At 40.2% G+C, this 18,556-nt stretch overlaps 2 protein-coding genes and 2 non-coding genes across 5 annotated transcripts in view; 1 reads left to right on the top strand and 3 right to left on the bottom strand.

Annotated features, from left to right (window-relative positions):
• The window catches only part of tafa4b (TAFA chemokine like family member 4b), a 34,693-nt gene extending 32,671 nt beyond the window's left edge, over positions 1–2,022 (bottom strand). Inside the window, 3 exon segments of the mRNA XM_033325971.1 lie at positions 1,277–1,355; positions 1,561–1,685; positions 1,978–2,022. Of these exon segments, the coding sequence (XP_033181862.1) occupies positions 1,277–1,355; positions 1,561–1,685; positions 1,978–2,022 (249 nt within the window).
• A 575-nt stretch (positions 2,023–2,597) lies between these two features.
• eogt (EGF domain-specific O-linked N-acetylglucosamine (GlcNAc) transferase) lies at positions 2,598–18,246 on the bottom strand. 2 transcript variants are annotated; one of them, XM_026349562.1, is made up of 16 exons: positions 18,188–18,246; positions 16,805–17,054; positions 16,169–16,269; positions 15,895–16,003; positions 14,848–14,942; positions 14,658–14,762; positions 13,680–13,786; positions 12,825–12,928; positions 11,727–11,819; positions 10,629–10,700; positions 9,733–9,819; positions 5,593–5,661; positions 5,207–5,268; positions 4,913–5,032; positions 4,048–4,150; positions 2,598–3,799 (listed from the first exon to the last, which is right to left on the bottom strand). In XM_026349562.1, exons 2-16 carry the CDS (start codon positions 17,003–17,005, stop codon positions 3,653–3,655), a joined length of 1,575 nt encoding a protein of 524 aa, XP_026205347.1. In that variant the 5' UTR covers positions 17,006–17,054; positions 18,188–18,246; the 3' UTR covers positions 2,598–3,652. The 2 variants fall into 2 exon arrangements, with proteins under 2 accessions (XP_026205347.1, XP_026205348.1); XM_026349563.1 differs by lacking the exon at positions 18,188–18,246 and adding an exon at positions 17,231–18,153.
• On the bottom strand, positions 8,626–8,697 carry trnae-cuc. Its single transcript has one exon. It is a non-coding gene; the product is annotated as a tRNA-Glu (tRNA).
• Positions 14,484–14,555, top strand: trnae-cuc. Its single transcript has one exon. It is a non-coding gene; the product is annotated as a tRNA-Glu (tRNA).
• Positions 18,247–18,556: the final 310 nt, after the last annotated feature.

The following is an 18,556-nucleotide window of genomic DNA, read 5'->3' as shown; positions in this document are numbered from 1 at the left end:
TTAACTTATCTAAGCGCAAAAGGCGCCCAAGCACCGCGAAGCGTAATGAGTTTCAGGATGCCTGAGATGGAGCAATCTCAAGCATCTTAGTGTGGCGTTCATGGCCATTTTGACCGTTCTGCTACCCGAGTGAGAACAGTGCTGTGTGTTATTTTCAACCGATTAATCTAGGCTTGAATCTATTACAAATCGATCCGTCTGACTTTGAACTGAGAACAGATTAGACACTGATGTGGGTTTGCCAGGACTGAGATACATGCAGCTATTTAGTTGTAAGAGTCTGATAAAAACATTAAACCAAAGTAAAAAACATATATTGATATATATCCTAAATATCAGCACCATGGACAGGTCCAGACTGCCTTGTCACTGGGCTTTAGTTTGCTGCGCGCACTTTGTTGTCAAGCAGCTCATCCAGTTGCAGACAAACCAGATAAAAAGGGAGTTAGGCTGTGAAGAAACGCACGCAAGTTGATAAAAAAACAAAACAAAACATAATAAACAGCATCCAGTCTGCACTAGCTGTGTCTGCAGCACCGAACCTGTGTGCCACAGTGGGGATCAGAGGCCTTTTATCTTAAAGTGAAGCAGCTAATGGATGCAACAGCCCATAGCACTTATCTCATTTATCCTTCCTCGGAGAGGCCAGATAGCATCCGAGGAAAACCACATCATGTGACATAAACACTTGCTGGACTTTAATGTGTGGGGCTGAACTGGGCGAAATTTAATTTACTTCCCTTTTACTTCCCATTAAACTTCTAGCTGTTGTTAAAGAGCCATCCGTTCTCTCAGCATGCTTCACTGTATATATCCGCTTCAGCTTTCCTGTGTAAAGCAGACATGGCATGTTAAAGGCTGCAGATTTGCTCTTAAACTTTGCGGCATTGTGGGGAAAAAAAAGTAGGAATAGAAGCAGAGGGGCCTCCTGGAGTGTCATGTATCAGAGAGGATGGGTCATAGGATCTCCTTTGGGTTACTCCCCCAATAATCACTGCCCATTGGAGAAAAAAAAAAAAAACATGTGGACATAGCTTCAGGAATATTTCTTTCTCCTAAATCGATATTTCTGCATTAATCTCTCAAAAAAAAGGCGCCGTATTCCACTTTTCCTGTGGACGCCAGGAAAAGTGGTCAACGTAAGATGATCAGTCTGCGTTCAGGGGTGAGAAATGTTTTGTCTTTTGAGCTGAATCAGATCATGTTAATTTTCACCTTGCAAAAGCCCAGTGAGGAAAAAAAAAAAAAAAAAAAAGACTGTAAGAAAAAGCACTACCTGGTGTGAGACCACTGTGAGAACTGAGGACCAGCGAGGCTGCTCCAGAGCAGCTGGTAGCTGGAGGGGCACCTCACACCTGAAAAGCAAAGTGGTAAAAAAAAAACAGAAACGTGTGAATCAAAGCTCAGACGTCCATCTAATAACTTCACTCCAGTGATGAAGCATCAGCCTTTTTTCCGGCAGTGAACTCGAACCTTTTCTCTTTACAGCCTATAACCAGCATCAAGGGCGGCGGAGAGAAGCGATTCAACGTGTCTCAGGGAAAACACATCATTACTTACCGCAAGACGAAATAAGGCCACCCAAGGCCTGTGGCGGCGAATGCGGGGCCCTGTTTGTGGATGAGACCGTGCGCCTGCCGCACATGACGCTGCGCCCCCGCCGACAAGTGAAGCAAGTTTTGCGTCTGCAAACAGTCACAGCGCACAAAAAAAAAAAAAAAACCACAAGGTGCAGGTTTCACATTTATGGCTTCATGCATTTTGTTTTCCTCAAGCCACATGTGTGGTTCACCAGTGTGTTCTCCTCTGCTCAAATATCCAATTTTTGGATGCATCCAGGAGGCAGGCATTGCACAAAAAAACAAAAAAAAACAGGGCTCGGTCATCGATTTGGAGCAGCCATGAAGGTTAATGAGAACAGACATCTTGGTTCCTCTGCTTTTGATCCCCCTGCATAGAGATTCTTCATTTCTTTACGAGGTCACTGGCAGTAACCCGAGCAGGGCCATAAATAGTGTCCATCCCAGACAGGCCCGGTGTCTGTCAATACTCAGAAAGTTCAGACACGACATCCGCAAAGAGCGAGCTGGAGCACGATTGCTGACATGTAATTTTAACAAACACTGTCTTATGACCCAGTGGATATATTTGTGAATAAATTATCCTCATCCTCTACACTGTTGGAAGAAGTCTGTCAGGAGCGATCACACGTCGCAGGGTGAAGACCAGGCTTCATTTGTGGTGTTATACTGCCCCCGTGTGGTTAAGTCGGACCCCGTTAACTCAAGCGGTTTTTGAGGTCATGCAGATTTATTATGGTGACAGCAAAAAACTGAACTTGTGACCTCTTGCAAAGAGGCCTTTCCCTCCTTAGACCTGAACTCCCTAAAATAATGAAACCTACAGCAAAGAGCTGTCTGGCATCAGCAAGAACTGGCAAGACAGAGGCTTCAGTGTTTTCCCTCCAAGGTCAGACTTCAAAAGATGATTGATTAAATTAAGATGAATTAAATCTCTGTTGCCTAATATGACCAGCAAAGACAGGAAGACATGCTTCAGCAATTTTTAGAATTTTTTTTTTTTATTCAAAATATCACACAGCTTTTGAATATGAAATCATGTACAAGACTAGCAAAGCCCTGACAAAAAAGGTCTGAGTCAGTTCAACATGGTTTCATAGATAAATAAGACATCAAGCTCACGGAGGAGCTGAGAAACAAAAATGATCTTATGATCTCTCAAAATACTCATTTGCACTGAATCAATCTGCATGCAAAATACAAAAATAACCCAGTTCAAAAGGCTTTAGGAAAGGTAAGCAGCAGTCTCGTCATTTGAATATTTTGACAATTTCCTTTGGCAAAATTCAAATGAATTTAAATAAGAGAGGCGTCAGTATCAAAAAGATATCAAACCAACAAATCGAAGACAACCATGAAAGCTTAAAGGAAGGCGCAAATGTAAAACTTTAAAAAGTCTGTTAGTGTCGACATTCTTTATGTTTTGTGAAACAACGGAGTGTAGTGAAGGGAAACCTTCAGTCTTTTCATTCCTAGACTACTGTTTCCCTTATGGGCATAGCTTAAAACCACAAGTTCAAAATGTCAAACAAAATGCAAAAAGGTCTAAATCTGCAACTTTATGTGCAAATGATATTAGACTGGAGTGTGTGGGATGTGCTCACCAACTCTGCTGTGATTGTCAACAGCTCTGAAGAGGCTTGCATCAAGATGACGCTGATCAAACATGACAGGATGTCACATGTGAAGGGATGCCGTAACAGCTGCTCATTAGCTAACTCTGTTGCTGTGGAATGAAGTAGGAGCAACTGAGGTAATGAAGAAACATAGGACAGATCTTATCGCTCCATAGATGCTTAGACTGCGCACATCCTTTAACTTATTTGACGCTAATAGAGCTGGCAGAAGCTACTCGAACCTAAGTTGCCTGTCATAATGCTTTCACTCATCCAGACCTATAAATGCAACCGACAGGAGGTGACATACTATGTCACAGCCCTGGTGAATGAGGTAACCTATGAGGTAAAAAAAAAAAAACATCACTAAAAGTAACCTGCCTTGTCTTATGGTCACAACAAAAGGCAGGTGTGAGATCCCAGATGTTTGCCTCTGCCCCTCCACTCACGGAGACTCTAGAGTTCATCGTGAAGGGCTCGGCGCTGCCACTTGGGATGGTGCGTGACATAACTGGCTGCTTCCAGCACAAGCCGCATGAATTCCCTCACATCAAAAGAGTAGTTGGTAAACTTTGGATGGTCCCCAAGAGTGGGATGGTGACCCTAAAGAAAGTATCAGAGTAAAGTGCATACATTAAATAGAATAATAAATAAAAGTCATGGGGAAAAATAACCTAAAAGAATGTGTGTGTGTGTTGGAAGGTGGAGTCCATACATCCGGTGTGCTTTGTTTTGCACACATTTAATTGCACATAATTAAACGTGTGTGTGTATTTGTCTGAGACAGGCGAGAAGAATGGAAAAAACTTGTGTTGTGGGGAGTTAATGTTTGGTACGGGAGTTTCCCCTACCTTGTCCTGTGGGAACACTTTGTCCATTTTCTGCCAAGTCACGTATCGAATGCCCCGCAGCCGAGCCAAATCTCGATAGCAGCTCTCATCCTGACAATTATATCTGGGAGGGACAGATGCAGACACTTTATCTCTCGCTATTCTCTGTCTGCCTCACTTTCACTCTTTCTTGCTCCATTTCTCTCTCTCTCTCTCTCTACATACACTACATACACACTGTTGTTCTCGCTTTGTGTTACTAACCAAAATGCACACCAAACTCTCCTGCACATCCTTCTACACACACACACACACACACACACACACACACACACACACACACACACACACACACACACACACACACACACACACACACACACACACACACACTCTACAATCAATTGCTCTATCCAGGGTAGCCAGGTGTGATGAATGCCTGGTTAATTAGGCAGTATTTCACACTCATACACCAAGTGGCTCAGGGGCACTTTGGGCACAGCTCACTGCCAAGCCCACCTCTCTCTCTTTTTTCTTTCTGTCTACACACACACATTTTTGCATGGCAATCAGTGAGGACACTCATTGACATAATGTATTCCCTAGCCCCCTACTGTCACGTAGTCCATGCTAATCTAATTTTTAATTTATCACGTGCACAGCCTTACCCTAACCCTAACTTTAAACAAACCAAAACCTAATTCTAACCCTAACGCTAAAACCTAGCGTTAACCCCAAAAAACCCTTATTATTGTGAGAACCAGCTAAAATATCCACACTTTGTAAAAATGTCCTCAGTCCAATGGTTAAAAATTCAGGCTGGTCTCACAATGATAGCCATACAAACACACACACACGCACAAGCAGATAAAAAGGTGTCACTCACAGCTCAAAGATGACAGCCCAGTCAGGGAGGAAGAGAAGGTGTGTGAGACCTGCCCCGTGCATCCCTATAAAGATGTCAGAGTTGTGGGTGATCCTCAACTGCTCCAGGAAGGGAACATCCCTGAAAGACAGACAGGGAGTCACACATCACTCTTATTCATTGTGTGAACACTGTCATATTATGCAAAACACTGAACACTTTCTTTATTCTTCTACAGCCCTGTTACACCCCTGACTAGTGCTAAGCAGCTCCTCATAGCTCCTGCAGTAATGTGACGAGCACTCTATAACTCACTTGTATTTGTAGTCCACCACATTGACCTCCAGTAAAGGCACAGTCTTGAGGGCATTTACAAGCTGTAACAACAACAGAGGGACGTGTCCTCTGATCAATGAGAGAGCAAACAAATATGGGCAGTGGCCATATAAATCACAAGCCTTTTTTACACATACTGTTTATAGCAAATAAGATTTTAAATAGGCACTTAACAACAGCAGGCAGTAAATCAATGATGGAAAGGAGGGGCCGAGGGAGTGGGAAAGAGAAATAGACAAAAGAGAGAAAGATAAAAAGAGAAGAAAAGCAGCACAAGTAGCAGAACAGGGGTGGAGGGAGTATAACAAATGCAAGGAAGAAAGAGAGAGGCAATAAGGAGGGTGGGAAGGTGGAGCTGCACTTACCTCCACTTGGTTTAATATCTTTCTGTATTCTGTGCTGCGTGCCAGCAGGGTGACGCGAACACGCCCTTCCTGAAAACAGCAATGCATTTAATAATCAATCAGCCAAGCACAGAAAAGACTGGCCTGGGAAAACCTGATGCTCATGTAAATTATCTAAAGAGTTATATAGCACGGATGAGAGAATAAAGACGTTGAAATCACATTAAAAGTGTTTAGTTTTTACCTGGAAAAGAAGGTTTTCTTTTCTGATATGCTGTGATTAGTTTGTACAGTCCCTACAAATATGCTTGATTTTTCTATGTTCTACTACTGCCACCATGTGTTCTGAAAGAGTATTTACACCTAATTAAGACATCAACATTTGTAACTATATAGGAATAAATAATAACGCTACTGTTCTTAAATCAAAATACATTAAAATCTGCGTCATCTTCTGTACACACAAAATCCACCCAGACTACAAGCAGTAGGAATATATGTCTTCTGGACAGATTTAATTGACCATTTTCTTCTTAAAAACAATCTCACAAAGCGACAAAGTGCCATTCTGTCCAAGATCAGGCCAGATCAAAATTATGACGACGAGGAGCTAGTAGGAGAGGAGCGGTAGAGGCAGATGAATAGGACACAAAAGAGGAGAGCAGCAGTGCGAGTCTCTGGCTGTGCCATTAATCTAAGGATGAAAGGAGGAGCTGTGGAGAGGGTCAGGGCCGAGAAGACCTCTTATTCAGTAACCGGTCTGCTATCGCCAACAATGTCTCTCTGAAAAGCCTTTTAGCATATTTCCAGTGAAGGCCATGAATACCCAATGAGCTGCTCCACAGGAAGGGAGAAGTTATCGGCTTTGCTGGTCATAAAGATACAGTCAAGTACTTCAAACCCGGGATCATTAAACTTCTGTGAGGAGTTATAGATGTAGGAAATCAGTAAGGAGGTGAGCGCAGGGCTGTGTAAGTCTCAGTGTGTATGCATGTATTCTTTGAAGATAGCAGAGGGCTATACATACTGTGACAGGGATGAGCTCTTTCCCTGAATTTAACATAATGAGGAGATCGTGTGCAGTGAATTCTAGGTGTTGTGTCTGTCCATTATAGTACAGTAGAGTACTTTCTTTCTGATTCCATTCAGTAAACAATGTATTGTAATAATGTGATATTCACTTAGAAATGGCAAGGTAAGCCTGGTTACTGAAAGAAGTAAGCATGTTTTCACACTTCTCATCCAAAAAACGGGGTTTGACAGTAATTTTTGTTATGTATTTGGCTCACAAATCATTACAAAACCAGTCAGTAAAACTCAGTGATTGACTTTTGGAGGCCACAGCGTTATAGTATTAAACGTAGTCGGCTATAGTCTGCTGGCTGATTCAAAATAAACCATGTCGCTTCTTGTTGGTTGGCTGAGTTCGCTGACCTTGCTCCTCTTTTTGTCTCTAATGCCCTAACAGATATTCTATACATTTACTACTGAATTGATAATGGCAGTAGTATTATTTACACATAAAGATTAAATTCTGAATGTCAGCTACTTCTGTTGTATGTTTTGTATAATCACACTCAGAAAGTAAACAACAGGTTTGGAAAGTCTTGCACTTTAATGGTAATAATATTTATACAGCATAAATACGTGATGTATGATTAATAATGAATGATAATAATAATGACATACTTTATAGATCCATTTGGGGAAATAGTTGTTTGGACAGCTGCAGTAAATGACGGCACTAATAAATATGATCTCTCAGCATTGGCAAGTACCGTAGGTGATCCTAATAGGTTAAAAAAAGCTTTTTATTGAACCCCAATACAAAATACATAGTCCCTGACTGGGAACCAAAGCAGGCTGGTTAGAGCACTGAACCCTAACCACTAGACCACCAGGGATCTGGTCCCAAAACTCTTGTAATGACAACAGAAGCCTCACGCTTGTCTAAAAGCATAACAAGTTACACATTCAAATAAAGATCAGCATCGCTCATTATTTACAAGTACCATAAAGAGATTTTCATACTCAGAATTCAGTCCTGGCCAAATGGAGCTGTACAATACTAAAATACTGTAGTAAAACTAGAGCCGCAGAAACAGACAATGTAACCTGAGAAAAAAAATCATATTAAAAACACGTCACACAATATGCAAGCAGCCGAGCAACACCCTATGAAAATTAATGACTCTGGGCTATCATTCTCCTCACATGATCTCATTTAAGCCAGTTTCTCAAGGAACATAAATGCCTTTAGTAGTTTGAGCAGTTTTAATTATCTTAATACCGATACGATAAAAAAAACACAACTTATAGGGTGCAAGCTCATAGCCAATGGGTTTAATGCTCCAATCAGAAACCCCAGTGTTAGTCCAGTGACCATGGACGTTTGTTGTATGTCATCTTTTACCCTAACCCTAACTATGGGGCCACCAGGAAGCTGATTAGCTGTTAAAAATGCTTATAGGTATGTTTTTGATAAATTTTAAAGGTAATTATCTTGAACCAACATGGAACTATGTTACTGCTGACCATTTTCCACTGCAGTCACTTCAACTTGCAAGAACTGGTAACTTGAGATGGGTGATCTATTGCAGCAACAGGCAACAACCCGACCTTGATTTGTTTGTCAAATCTCTGTTGCCAGCTGCTTCTTTCACTCATGCTATTTTTGCACATACGGATTATAGGATAACAAGTCAACAAATGTGCAAGCAGTCTCTACTGATGTAATGCTCAGGTGTTGCTTTCACATAATATGTGTAATACTGTGTTATAATTCTCAGTATGTTAAACAATACATCTTATTGTCTATTGTGCTTCTTGTCTAGTACCATTACTTACTCATACCAGAGTCTTTTGTGGATAAACTGGACTTGAATGTAAACTACAATATCTGCTGCTTGGAATGGTACAGCAATGTAATCAAGCAAAGCAAAGTGCATTCAAAGTCAAAAAATTTGCTGAGTTTGTTAAAACTGCAAAGCGCTCATAACCTCAGTTGCATTTCTGAGTTGAGATTCAAAACCAACCTGGCCAAGTTAAAATATATTCCCTGACCGGGAATCGAACCCGGGCCGCGGCGGTGAGAGCGCCGAATCCTAACCACTAGACCACCAGGGATGTGGTAGATGCTTATTTTAGCCTTCTGGTGAAGATTATATGACTTATACTGTACAGAAACAGTTAACTTCTGTGGTGGCGGCAAAAATTGATCTCCAGCATTCTGTGATTTTGCTTTCTTGTCTATCTGATACCAATCATATCCCATTTACTTTGTCTGCCAGCAGGTCCCATTGCTCAGTGTGCTTGGGCTGGCAATCTCTTTCTCTTCCATGTCAAAGCTTGTCTGGTGGTGTTTGACAATGTTTTTTTTAATAGTAGACAACCAATTTATTTCTATCTTTTTCCAGTTTCCTCATCAGCTGGTATCAGATCAGATCAGTACTTTTGTTGTAAAAATATATAAAATAAAAATATATAAAATAAAAAATAAATAATAAATTCAATTCACATTTTATAGTTACCAGGTTTCTGGCCATGTCTGCCTAAAATCTGTGTTAATTTTTATTGACAGGAGAAGGAAAAAAAAACAAGAATAACCTGGCTGCAGGGACTTAATTTGCACTTATTGAAGCTTTAGGTTTGTTCTAAGAAGGAGGTCAAGTGATGTCTATGAATGACCATAGTACATTATGTAGCTGCTATATGAACATGTCATACAGACATGAGCTTATGTAAAGAACAATCCCAATAGTTTTACATGTTTAACCTATCTTACAGCAAGTGGATACACTTGATGAATTTCAAATGCAGTGATATCATTTCTTGCAAGTAGGCTGTGACAACTAACTTGCAGTTGCTTAAACATGAGATCTGTCACACCAAAATATTTGTGGTCTTGATTTGTTTGTCTGTGCAAGTTCCTCTGTTCAACCCTGCTATATGGGTACAACCATTAAAGAGTTTTTGCAGCTATATTACTTTTAGCATTCTGCACTTCAACACAGCTGACTGGGTTTGAATCGAAATTCAGGTTGGTTCCTATAGCCAAAACCAATACTAAATTGTATTGGATTAAGGTGTTTATGATGACATGTGTGACAAATGCAAAAATAACAGATGTTAATAGAATTTCTTAACAGACATTCTTCCTACCTTTGGCCCATCTTGACGGATGTTCAGCCGATGTAGGACATGTTGCGAGAATGCCCGAAAAATCCCTTCACTGTAGCAGTCTGATATCTACAAACACACCATAGAAGAACTGTCCATTTCACTCATGTGCAATTCAGTCCTTTAATTCAAAATACTGTATTGAAATCATCCCTTTGTTACTAGTTGTATATAATCATGCAATATTAACAATACTTTCTAGAATTCAGTATTTTTTTTTTCAGATTGCAAAACAATCGAAAGTAAACTGAATTTGGTCACACTAGTGCATTGCACTGGATTGGAATGAAGACTATGTGTAATGTAACACACTGCCCAAAACATCATTGGAGATCTGATGGCTGTAAACATAACCTTCTTATCAACCTGGAATGAATATCATATGAGCCTATGCATTTCTCAAGTCAGAGAATTTCTCATATACGCTGGCACTCCAGCTGTGAGTACATGAATATAAACATGACGTGTGCTGGAGGGGTAATCAAAAGAACTTGACGCTGACCTATCAATATTTCACACCTCAAGGCTGAAACCACAGGACACCAGCTATTTACACCGTATCATCTTTATAGTAATCTCCGGGGAATTATCATTTAAATAGCATAAGAATAAGCTGAGCTTCTGGATACAATGCATAAACATTTGACCTGAACTGAATGTTTATGAATAAACCGTGCATCACTGTGGGTGGTGTGAGTGGGGGTTGCAGTTAATAATTTCAAAAAAACAAAAAAACATTGAAAATTAAAACATATAAATGAAGTCAAGAACAACAACACAGTCTGCAATTTGTTTAGAGCAAATACATTTGTAAAGTAAATCTGGTTACAGGCTACACAAACAAAAACACACGCACACATACATGAACTGTAACTTACAAGGGGTGTGTTGTAGAAGAGGCCATATCTCATTCTTGGGAGAAGAGAGAAGAAGGCATCTTTGAAACACACCTATGGACACGTGAATAAAGTGTGAGTACAGCATGGTGCAAATACATTTGTCCATGTATAAAGTGCACAATGGTTTACATATGCACTGTAGATGCACGCATACTTATTTGACATATTTCAAAATAACTATGCAAATTGCTCAGTGCTGTGGTAGTTTTTAAACACTCACATCTTAGAGATCACTCAGGTGCTTAGGTGGGACATCAATTTACTTTAAATTGACTTCAACTATGTTACTGCTGATCATTTTCCACTGCAGTCACTTCAACTTGCAAGAACTGGTGACTTGAGATGGGTGATCTATTGCAGCAACAGGCAACAACCCGACCTTGATTTGTTTGTCAAATCTCTGTTGCCAGCTGCTTCTTTCACTCATGCTTTTTTTGCACATATGGATTATAGGATAATAAGTCAACAAATGTGCAAGCAGTCTCTACTGATGTAATGCTCAGGTGTCGCTTTCACATAATATGTGTAACACTGTGTTATAATTCTCAGTATGTTAAACAATACATCTTATTGTCTATTGTGCTTCTTGTCTAGTACCATTACTTACTCATACCAGAGTCTTTTGTGGATAAACTGGACTTGAATATAAACTAAAGTATCTGCTGCTTGGAATGGTACAGCAATGTAATCAAGAAAAAAGCAAAGTGTATTCAAAACCAGAATAGTAGCTGAGTTTGTTAAAACTGCAAAGCGCTCATAACCTCAGCTGCATTTCTGAGTTGAGATTCAAAACCAACCTGACCAAGTTAAAAGATATTCCCTGACTGGGAATCGAACACAGGCTGCAGCAGGGAGAGCGCCGAATCCTAACCACTAGACCACCAGGGATGTGATAGATGCTTATTTTAGCCTTCTGGTCAAGATCACATGACTTATACTGTATAGCAGCAGTTCACTTCTGTTGTGGCCGTCAATAATTGATCTCCAGCATTCTGTAATTTTGCTTTCTTGTCATTATGATGATCATCATCTATTCTAACCTAAATAGTCAGCAGAGCACACAGATGACATACTTACTCTTTTTGAGTCATAGTTCTTCAGGTGGATGATGTCATAATCTGAGAAGGCCCTCCATGTTTCACTGAACAGATCCCCATAACCATAAAAACTCTGGGGAAAAGACATAAAAAGAAGGGAACAACTGTTGGTTAAATTAATGTTACACTGAAATGAAAAACAATTAAAATCAACTATGGCCTGTAGCACTGCTGAAGTGAGTCATCTGTTTTCAGACTCTGCTGGGTGTATTTTCCTGAAGTTCAGGTTTCATACAAAAATCTGTTATCACAGTTATCTAAACAGCCTGTCCTTGTTGGTACTGCAGTGCACGGTTTGTGATGAAAGGTCACTGCTTTCCTTCTCCCTGGCAGTTTTCTCTCCCTCCCTTTTCTCTTTCTCTCTTTCCTCTTTCCCTCTGTGCACAGTAAAGAAACAATGGGCCGGATGAAGCTGTCTGTAAATCATTCTGTTTTTCAACTGTGTTGTCCCTTTATAGTCTTCATCGGGCACTCATGTCATTGATGTGTTGACAAAAAATGTGCAATAGCAACAGTGTAGTACATTAATACACAGCAGACAGACTACTGTTTTTGCTAGGGTTGTATTTAAAATAAAAAAACAAGGTTCATGTTTTTATTTTTTTGTTTCTCGTGGATATAAAAAGCTAAATATTTGTTCGATTCTTGTGTTTTATTGTTTTTTGTAGATTTATGTAGTGTCTCATGCATCAGCATTTTGTAAAACAAATGTGAAACTCTCACCATCTGAGCACAAATAAAGGATTTCATAAATGTGAATTTTTTTTCTTACGGAACTGGAAGAGAAAGTGACCAGTTCACTAGAGGCAGGCTACGCTGACAATCCTGTCTTATGTTTTAAGGTGTGACACAAGCACCTAAACATTTATCTTCTTTTGCTATACTCTGATATGAATTGTTGTGATTTATAAAGGTGATCAGTCTTAATATGAACAGCTTTGTTTCACTAACTGTACAGTATTTGATTTTGGCAGAATCAATTAATTAAGAAATGTCTAGTTTAGACGTTTAGACCCCCCCCCCCCAAAAAAAGAAATATTTAGATGCCACTATAGCATCAGATATATCAGATACCCACCGTGTCCCACATGATGATGTTGATATCTGAGCTGAAGGAGTTGTTAATGTGCTGGGAGATGTAAAGGTTGACAAAGTCACAGAAATGGTGGTACATGTTCACCCCTGTTAAGAAAAGCACACTTTGTCACAAATGATAAATGGAGGTTGTAACTTCTTGTATGGCATACATTTTTTACTGCATCACCAGAACATGACATTGCTTCAGTAAGCTGTATACTCTAGCAGTTAACAATATTTCACAACACTACATGACCATTAAGTATGAGTGGGGGTGAGAATTCTATTGCCTGTGCCTACCCTCTTTACTCAAAGTTATTATTAGCACTTATTTACCCACAACTTACAATATTTTCAACAGGTTCACCATGGCACACAACTATTTGTGACACATAAACAGATTATAATACTAATACGTGTAAATTAAAAAAAATGACACCTTCAAATGCCATGCTGGGTGAGATGGTTAGCTGACTAGGTAGCATAACAGTCTGGGAGAGGTGAACAGGAAACAGATAGAGGATGGCATAAGAGTGAAGATGCACCAGAAGAACTTCTCACCAAGACAACAGCTGTGTCTGCAGTTTGTAATTTTGTTGTTGTTGTTGTTGTTGTTGTTGTTTTGTTTTGCTTTGTTTTAAAAAAAATCAGAAGAAGATTATGAATACCTTGGTTTAAAGGATAACATTTTGTGTAATGATATTAAACTTGTTTCTTACTAGTGTAGCATACCGTCTGTGTACTTGCATAGAATAAGCTGAAAACTTATATAAAGGCCCAAAAATGCATAAAAAAGAATTATGGTGAACCACCAGAACCATACCGCCCCAAACTAAGTCATATAAATCTTAGTTACCTGCATCCAGCTTCATGAAAACAGTGGGTTTTTCAACGATGATGTCACAGTATCCATCCTCTATGGGATTGAAGTCCAGCTCTGTGTATGTCTGCAGCTCAGCATACCTAAAAAAACAGCACATCACATCATCTTCATTAAGGGGTGGTAGAGGCAACATACTGTATCGTGGAAACAACAAGCACTTTGATTTTTGATTGAGCAGTGAATTGATTTTTTTGAAATCTTCTGTAGGTAAGACTGGGTCATTTCTGACAGCTATAACATCAGTATGTTTTTTTTTTTCAGTTTTGTATATTACTGTAATTCAGTATACAGATTGATTGGTTAAAACAGTCAAATTAAAATAAACAATGGTTCAGTGTAAAAAAACAAAAAAAAAAACCAAAAGGGAAAACTTCCAAGCAAATACTTTTTACAGTCACAATAGATTACTCTACATGCCTTTGTGTCTTGTAATGACTGTCTGCAAGCTTTGCATCTTCCAGTATTTACATTGTTCTCCCTACAATGGAGGGGTAGCCAGTCTTAAAATAAACATGACAAATTCTGTAACTGCTACTTCTCCAGGCAGGCAATGACGACACTGAGCCGTACAAGACATTACTACAAACAGATGCAAATTATGTTCAGCTAAATTTGGGCCATGCAGTGCACAGTAAAGATTTTTGGTCTGGGAAGAATGCACAGCCTAGTGACGATCTGTGTTACTGCACCTATAACATCGGACAGCTGTCAGCCGAGCGTCAGCTGTGACACATGCTTTACAATACTGGGATTCAGTTTTCAGAAGGTACCAACAACTCCCTGGTGGTCTAGTGGTTAGGATTCGGCGCTCTCACCGCCGCGGCCCGGGTTCGATTCCCGGTCAGGGAACATATTTTTGGCCTCTTTAAAATGATAAACTGAATTTTCAAGTGAAAATAGTAAAGTTATGGACAAAAGCACTGAGTAAGCAAGTGTCATGTCATGTCTCACCAAGATTGCAAGGGGCTCTTGTGCTCTCCCTCTGCAGCAAGTGCTTGCTTGTTCAGCCTGCAGCAGCCACCAATCTCACCCCTCTGAATGAAATCCTCCTTATATCTGCAGCATAAACAAGTCTTTAGGCACTATCATTAGAGGAAATGTAATGATTTTCCACGTATATGTCACTTTCAACTTTACTAACCTCTCATGACTTCTCCGTGGCTCCCGCAAGTCCAGGTAAAGATTAGTTGCCTTACAAAATCTAGTGTGGCTACTGCATTTTAATGATGAGTCCCCCTGGAAAAGATTAAGATTAGAAATATTAAGTATACAACTACATTAATGACATTAATGATATGAGAGTAGGGCTGGGTGATGAAACAATAAAGACAACTATCACAAAATAACTCGATAGAACTTAAGGAAAGACATTCTCGATACAATGTCAATAAAACTCATTTCATTGCCGTTTTGACAGACAGCACAAAAAGTGAATGGTAATAAGAATAGTGCCATAAACCCTCAGGGGTCTGGAACAGAGTTACAGCCACATTCATTTATGTCAATTCACACAGCACAGAGCAGAGGAGTACAGTAGCAGCAGCAGCACACATGCTAATGTATGGGCTACTGCAGCCGTGCACACTGGTGAGAGGTGGGAGAGAGACAAATGTTAACAAAAACTTGAGGGACAGTGTTACTGAAGAAGCACCAACTGAAGCAGTGCCATTCTTAAGACTTTATAGCCCCAGACCCATGCATGTGCTGCTGGTCCCCCTAAAACAACCAGTGTGATACTTGCTTAACAACAGACTCTAGTGTGCACTTCACTTTCTCCAGCGATATGCAGTACAAAAAGTGATATCACAAAAACAATAGTTTTATTGCAAAAAACATAATATCAGTAAGTATGGTCGAAAAGTTGGATTTAAGTGGCTGATTTAATCTTATGATATTGTCACTGAAGAGAAAAGCGACTGAAATAGTGATTTAAATTATACTGGAAAGTATATAGACATCGACTGATGTGAAAAAGGTTAATAATACATAATTTTTCCATATCACCCGGCCCAGTGTGAGAGTGGTCTGCATACTATACTCTCTCTATACAACTGCGTTTGAACTGCAAATCATGTTCCGGCCTATTGTACGTGCACTCTGTTTAACATTGTGCCTGTGTCTACCTTTTGTTTCTTCCTGTTTACTCAGTAGGCCTGTGGGAACTGAGGAAATGAGTGAGAGAACTTACTGGCTTGCTGGCTTTGCACAGCGTTTTGAGTTCAGACAGGCGCTCCTTGACATAGCCAAAATCCGCCTGCTTCCAGAAAAGCTCCTGGGCTGCCTCCAGTGAATGAGCCCTGACAGATCAGAAATTTAGACAGAGCAGCAAAGCCAAAACTAGTAGTAGCATTTTGTAATCATTAGGAGCAGTTGACTGTTACTGGCTGGCTGCAGCAAGAATGTGAAAAGTAAATTGTGCAAACTGGATTGCAGTAAACTGCTAAAAAAGACAAAAGTAGTACCATCCAGAGTCCACCTTGTTACAGATTGGGTAGCTAAAACGTTTCCCTGGATCACAGTTCTTCTCATAACCCCAACAGGCAGATAGGTCCAGCAGTGCATCCTGTTTTAAAAACAAGTGTGAATACATATGTGTGTTGAGAGATATAGACAAGAAGAAGTATTGTGCAGAAGTTTGGCAGAGGTTTACCATCAAATTTCAAACTTTTTAAGACTATGATTGGAAAAACAAAAAAAATGACAAAGCGTGTGCTAAGACATATGAATTAATTAACAGGTTTTTTATTGCAATTATAAACTCCATACATCCATTGCTCTAATAGAACAAAACAGAATTTATAAAATAAATGTTGCTTACAGTTATATATCTAATATTCAGAAATATAAACATATAAATATGTGATATATAAACATCACTCAAAACTGAACTCAAATAAACAATGTGATGAAAACATCCTACCCCATGCTAAAACAATTGTGATGTTATTAATTATCATCTAATTTCAGGGATACTTGACAGTTAATTTCAAAGAGTTCTTTTCCTCATAGTACAAGGAAACTCAACTCTAAGAAACTAAGTACCATGCTGCAATGAAAAATGTTCAAACTGTGAAAATCTGACAGCATGCATAGCTTACTTTAAACGGGCAGAGTGGGTCCAGGCGGCATTGCTTGGCGACCCTCTTGTTGTTGTTGAGGAAATAGGGTACGTGCTGTGGTGGCAGGGAGATCCTGCTGTAGTTGAGCGGTGTTGGTGGTTTGTGGCTAGTGTTCGCAGCCTTCTCAGTGGTGACCACACTGGATGAAAACACTACGCCCAGCGCTACCAAGAGCAGCATAGTCAGAATTACACAGACATGTGAGATAGCTGCCTCTCTTCACAGCACTCTGTGAGAACAGGAGAGACAGAGGCACAGACTCAGACTTGAACACGGTACGCTTGGTTGAAAGCCTAACACCAAAGTATACAAGCATGTGTGCACAAGCAAGTTTGTGGGAATGTAGCTCCTGGCGGATATGAGCTCCTCTTAAGGAAAGGTCCTGTTGCAGGAAGTATAACTGACCTTTTTCCGTCTGTTGACTGAGAAATCATACTTGAGTCTGAAGAGGCGATGAAAACCTCTGGCTGGGGACCAAACAGTATTTACACACAGTCTATGTCCATGATCAGAACTTAGTTGTTAAAAAAAGTAAACATGGACAAAGTTTCCCAACTCATTTCACATATATAGGAAGTGTGAGTGATGTGGCTGGATAGGAACTAATACAACATAAAAAAAAAGAATGAAAACCTCAAGTAATTATCAGTTAAAAGGTAGTTAAAAGGTAACAAAGGGTGGTAACAGATCGCCAACTTCCAAAGGAGCAAAGTGAACCAGAGTTTGCTGTAGTGTTAGGCGAGGTGCCATCCTCTATTGTGCTGCGTTCAAACCACAGCTCGCTCCACAGCAAGTTTAATTTGGCGACATGCTCCACATCTCCTGGTGTTTGTCGCAGCTAATTGTCGTTAGGTTTGTTTTAACTGTTTATACAACGCTAAACCAAATGGGTGTTTCTCTCTGCAAGCCCTGATGAAGCTGTGTTAACGCTTTACCTCCCTGAGAGCTCCCAGCTAACCATCCTTTTAGCTAGCCGAGCGTCACTTCACATCGTTACTCTGACGTTGAGTTAACGTCGCAGCTCGACACAGCGGCGACTCGAACCGAGACACAAACTGGGAGATAAAGCTCTCCACCGAGGAGACGCAGGAGTAATAACGCATGTCTTACGGTTTTCTTTTACAGGAGGTAACTTATCATACATATTTAATGGCAGGCTAATGTTTGGAAAGTGCTGGCTAACATGTGACGACAGTTCGTAACAAAGCTAAGACCCTCGTTAATTGAACGTGTACTGATTTAGCGTTAGCACTGGAACAAATGTTCCACATGTCCGCGACAACAAAACTTACAACAGACACTAGGGTCGCCACCACTGGTGTGGACTACGTGGGGTTGCTGTGAGGGTGAGAGAGGTTTTACCTTTATGCACAGCCTGCTTTCCTCCAGATGGAAGCGATGATGCCGGTGGTCGCCATAACACCGGAAACCTTATACCGGCGTGTAATGGGCAGTGACGGCCGCCAGGTGGCGCCACGCCCCCTCGCTTTCTCTTAAGATGACTCATTTCAGGGATGAGTGTTGAAATCACAGCAACCTGTCTTTCAACCTTTTTTATATCCAAATGCAATGAGATGTGCTTAATAAAATGCCACAGCTGGTGAAATTCAGATATGTATGACATTTTCTTTAATAGTTCTTTATTTCCTTCAATAGATGATAATCCTGTGCACAGCTCATCCATTTATCAGGGTACTCAGCTGCATCAGTTTTGTTTATTTGAAGAGTTTT

The sequence above is a fragment of the Anabas testudineus genome, chromosome 5 (assembly GCF_900324465.2).
Source record: "Anabas testudineus chromosome 5, fAnaTes1.2, whole genome shotgun sequence".
Lineage (NCBI taxonomy): Eukaryota > Metazoa > Chordata > Actinopteri > Anabantiformes > Anabantidae > Anabas > Anabas testudineus.
This window is presented reverse-complemented; position numbering and strand designations above follow the sequence as displayed.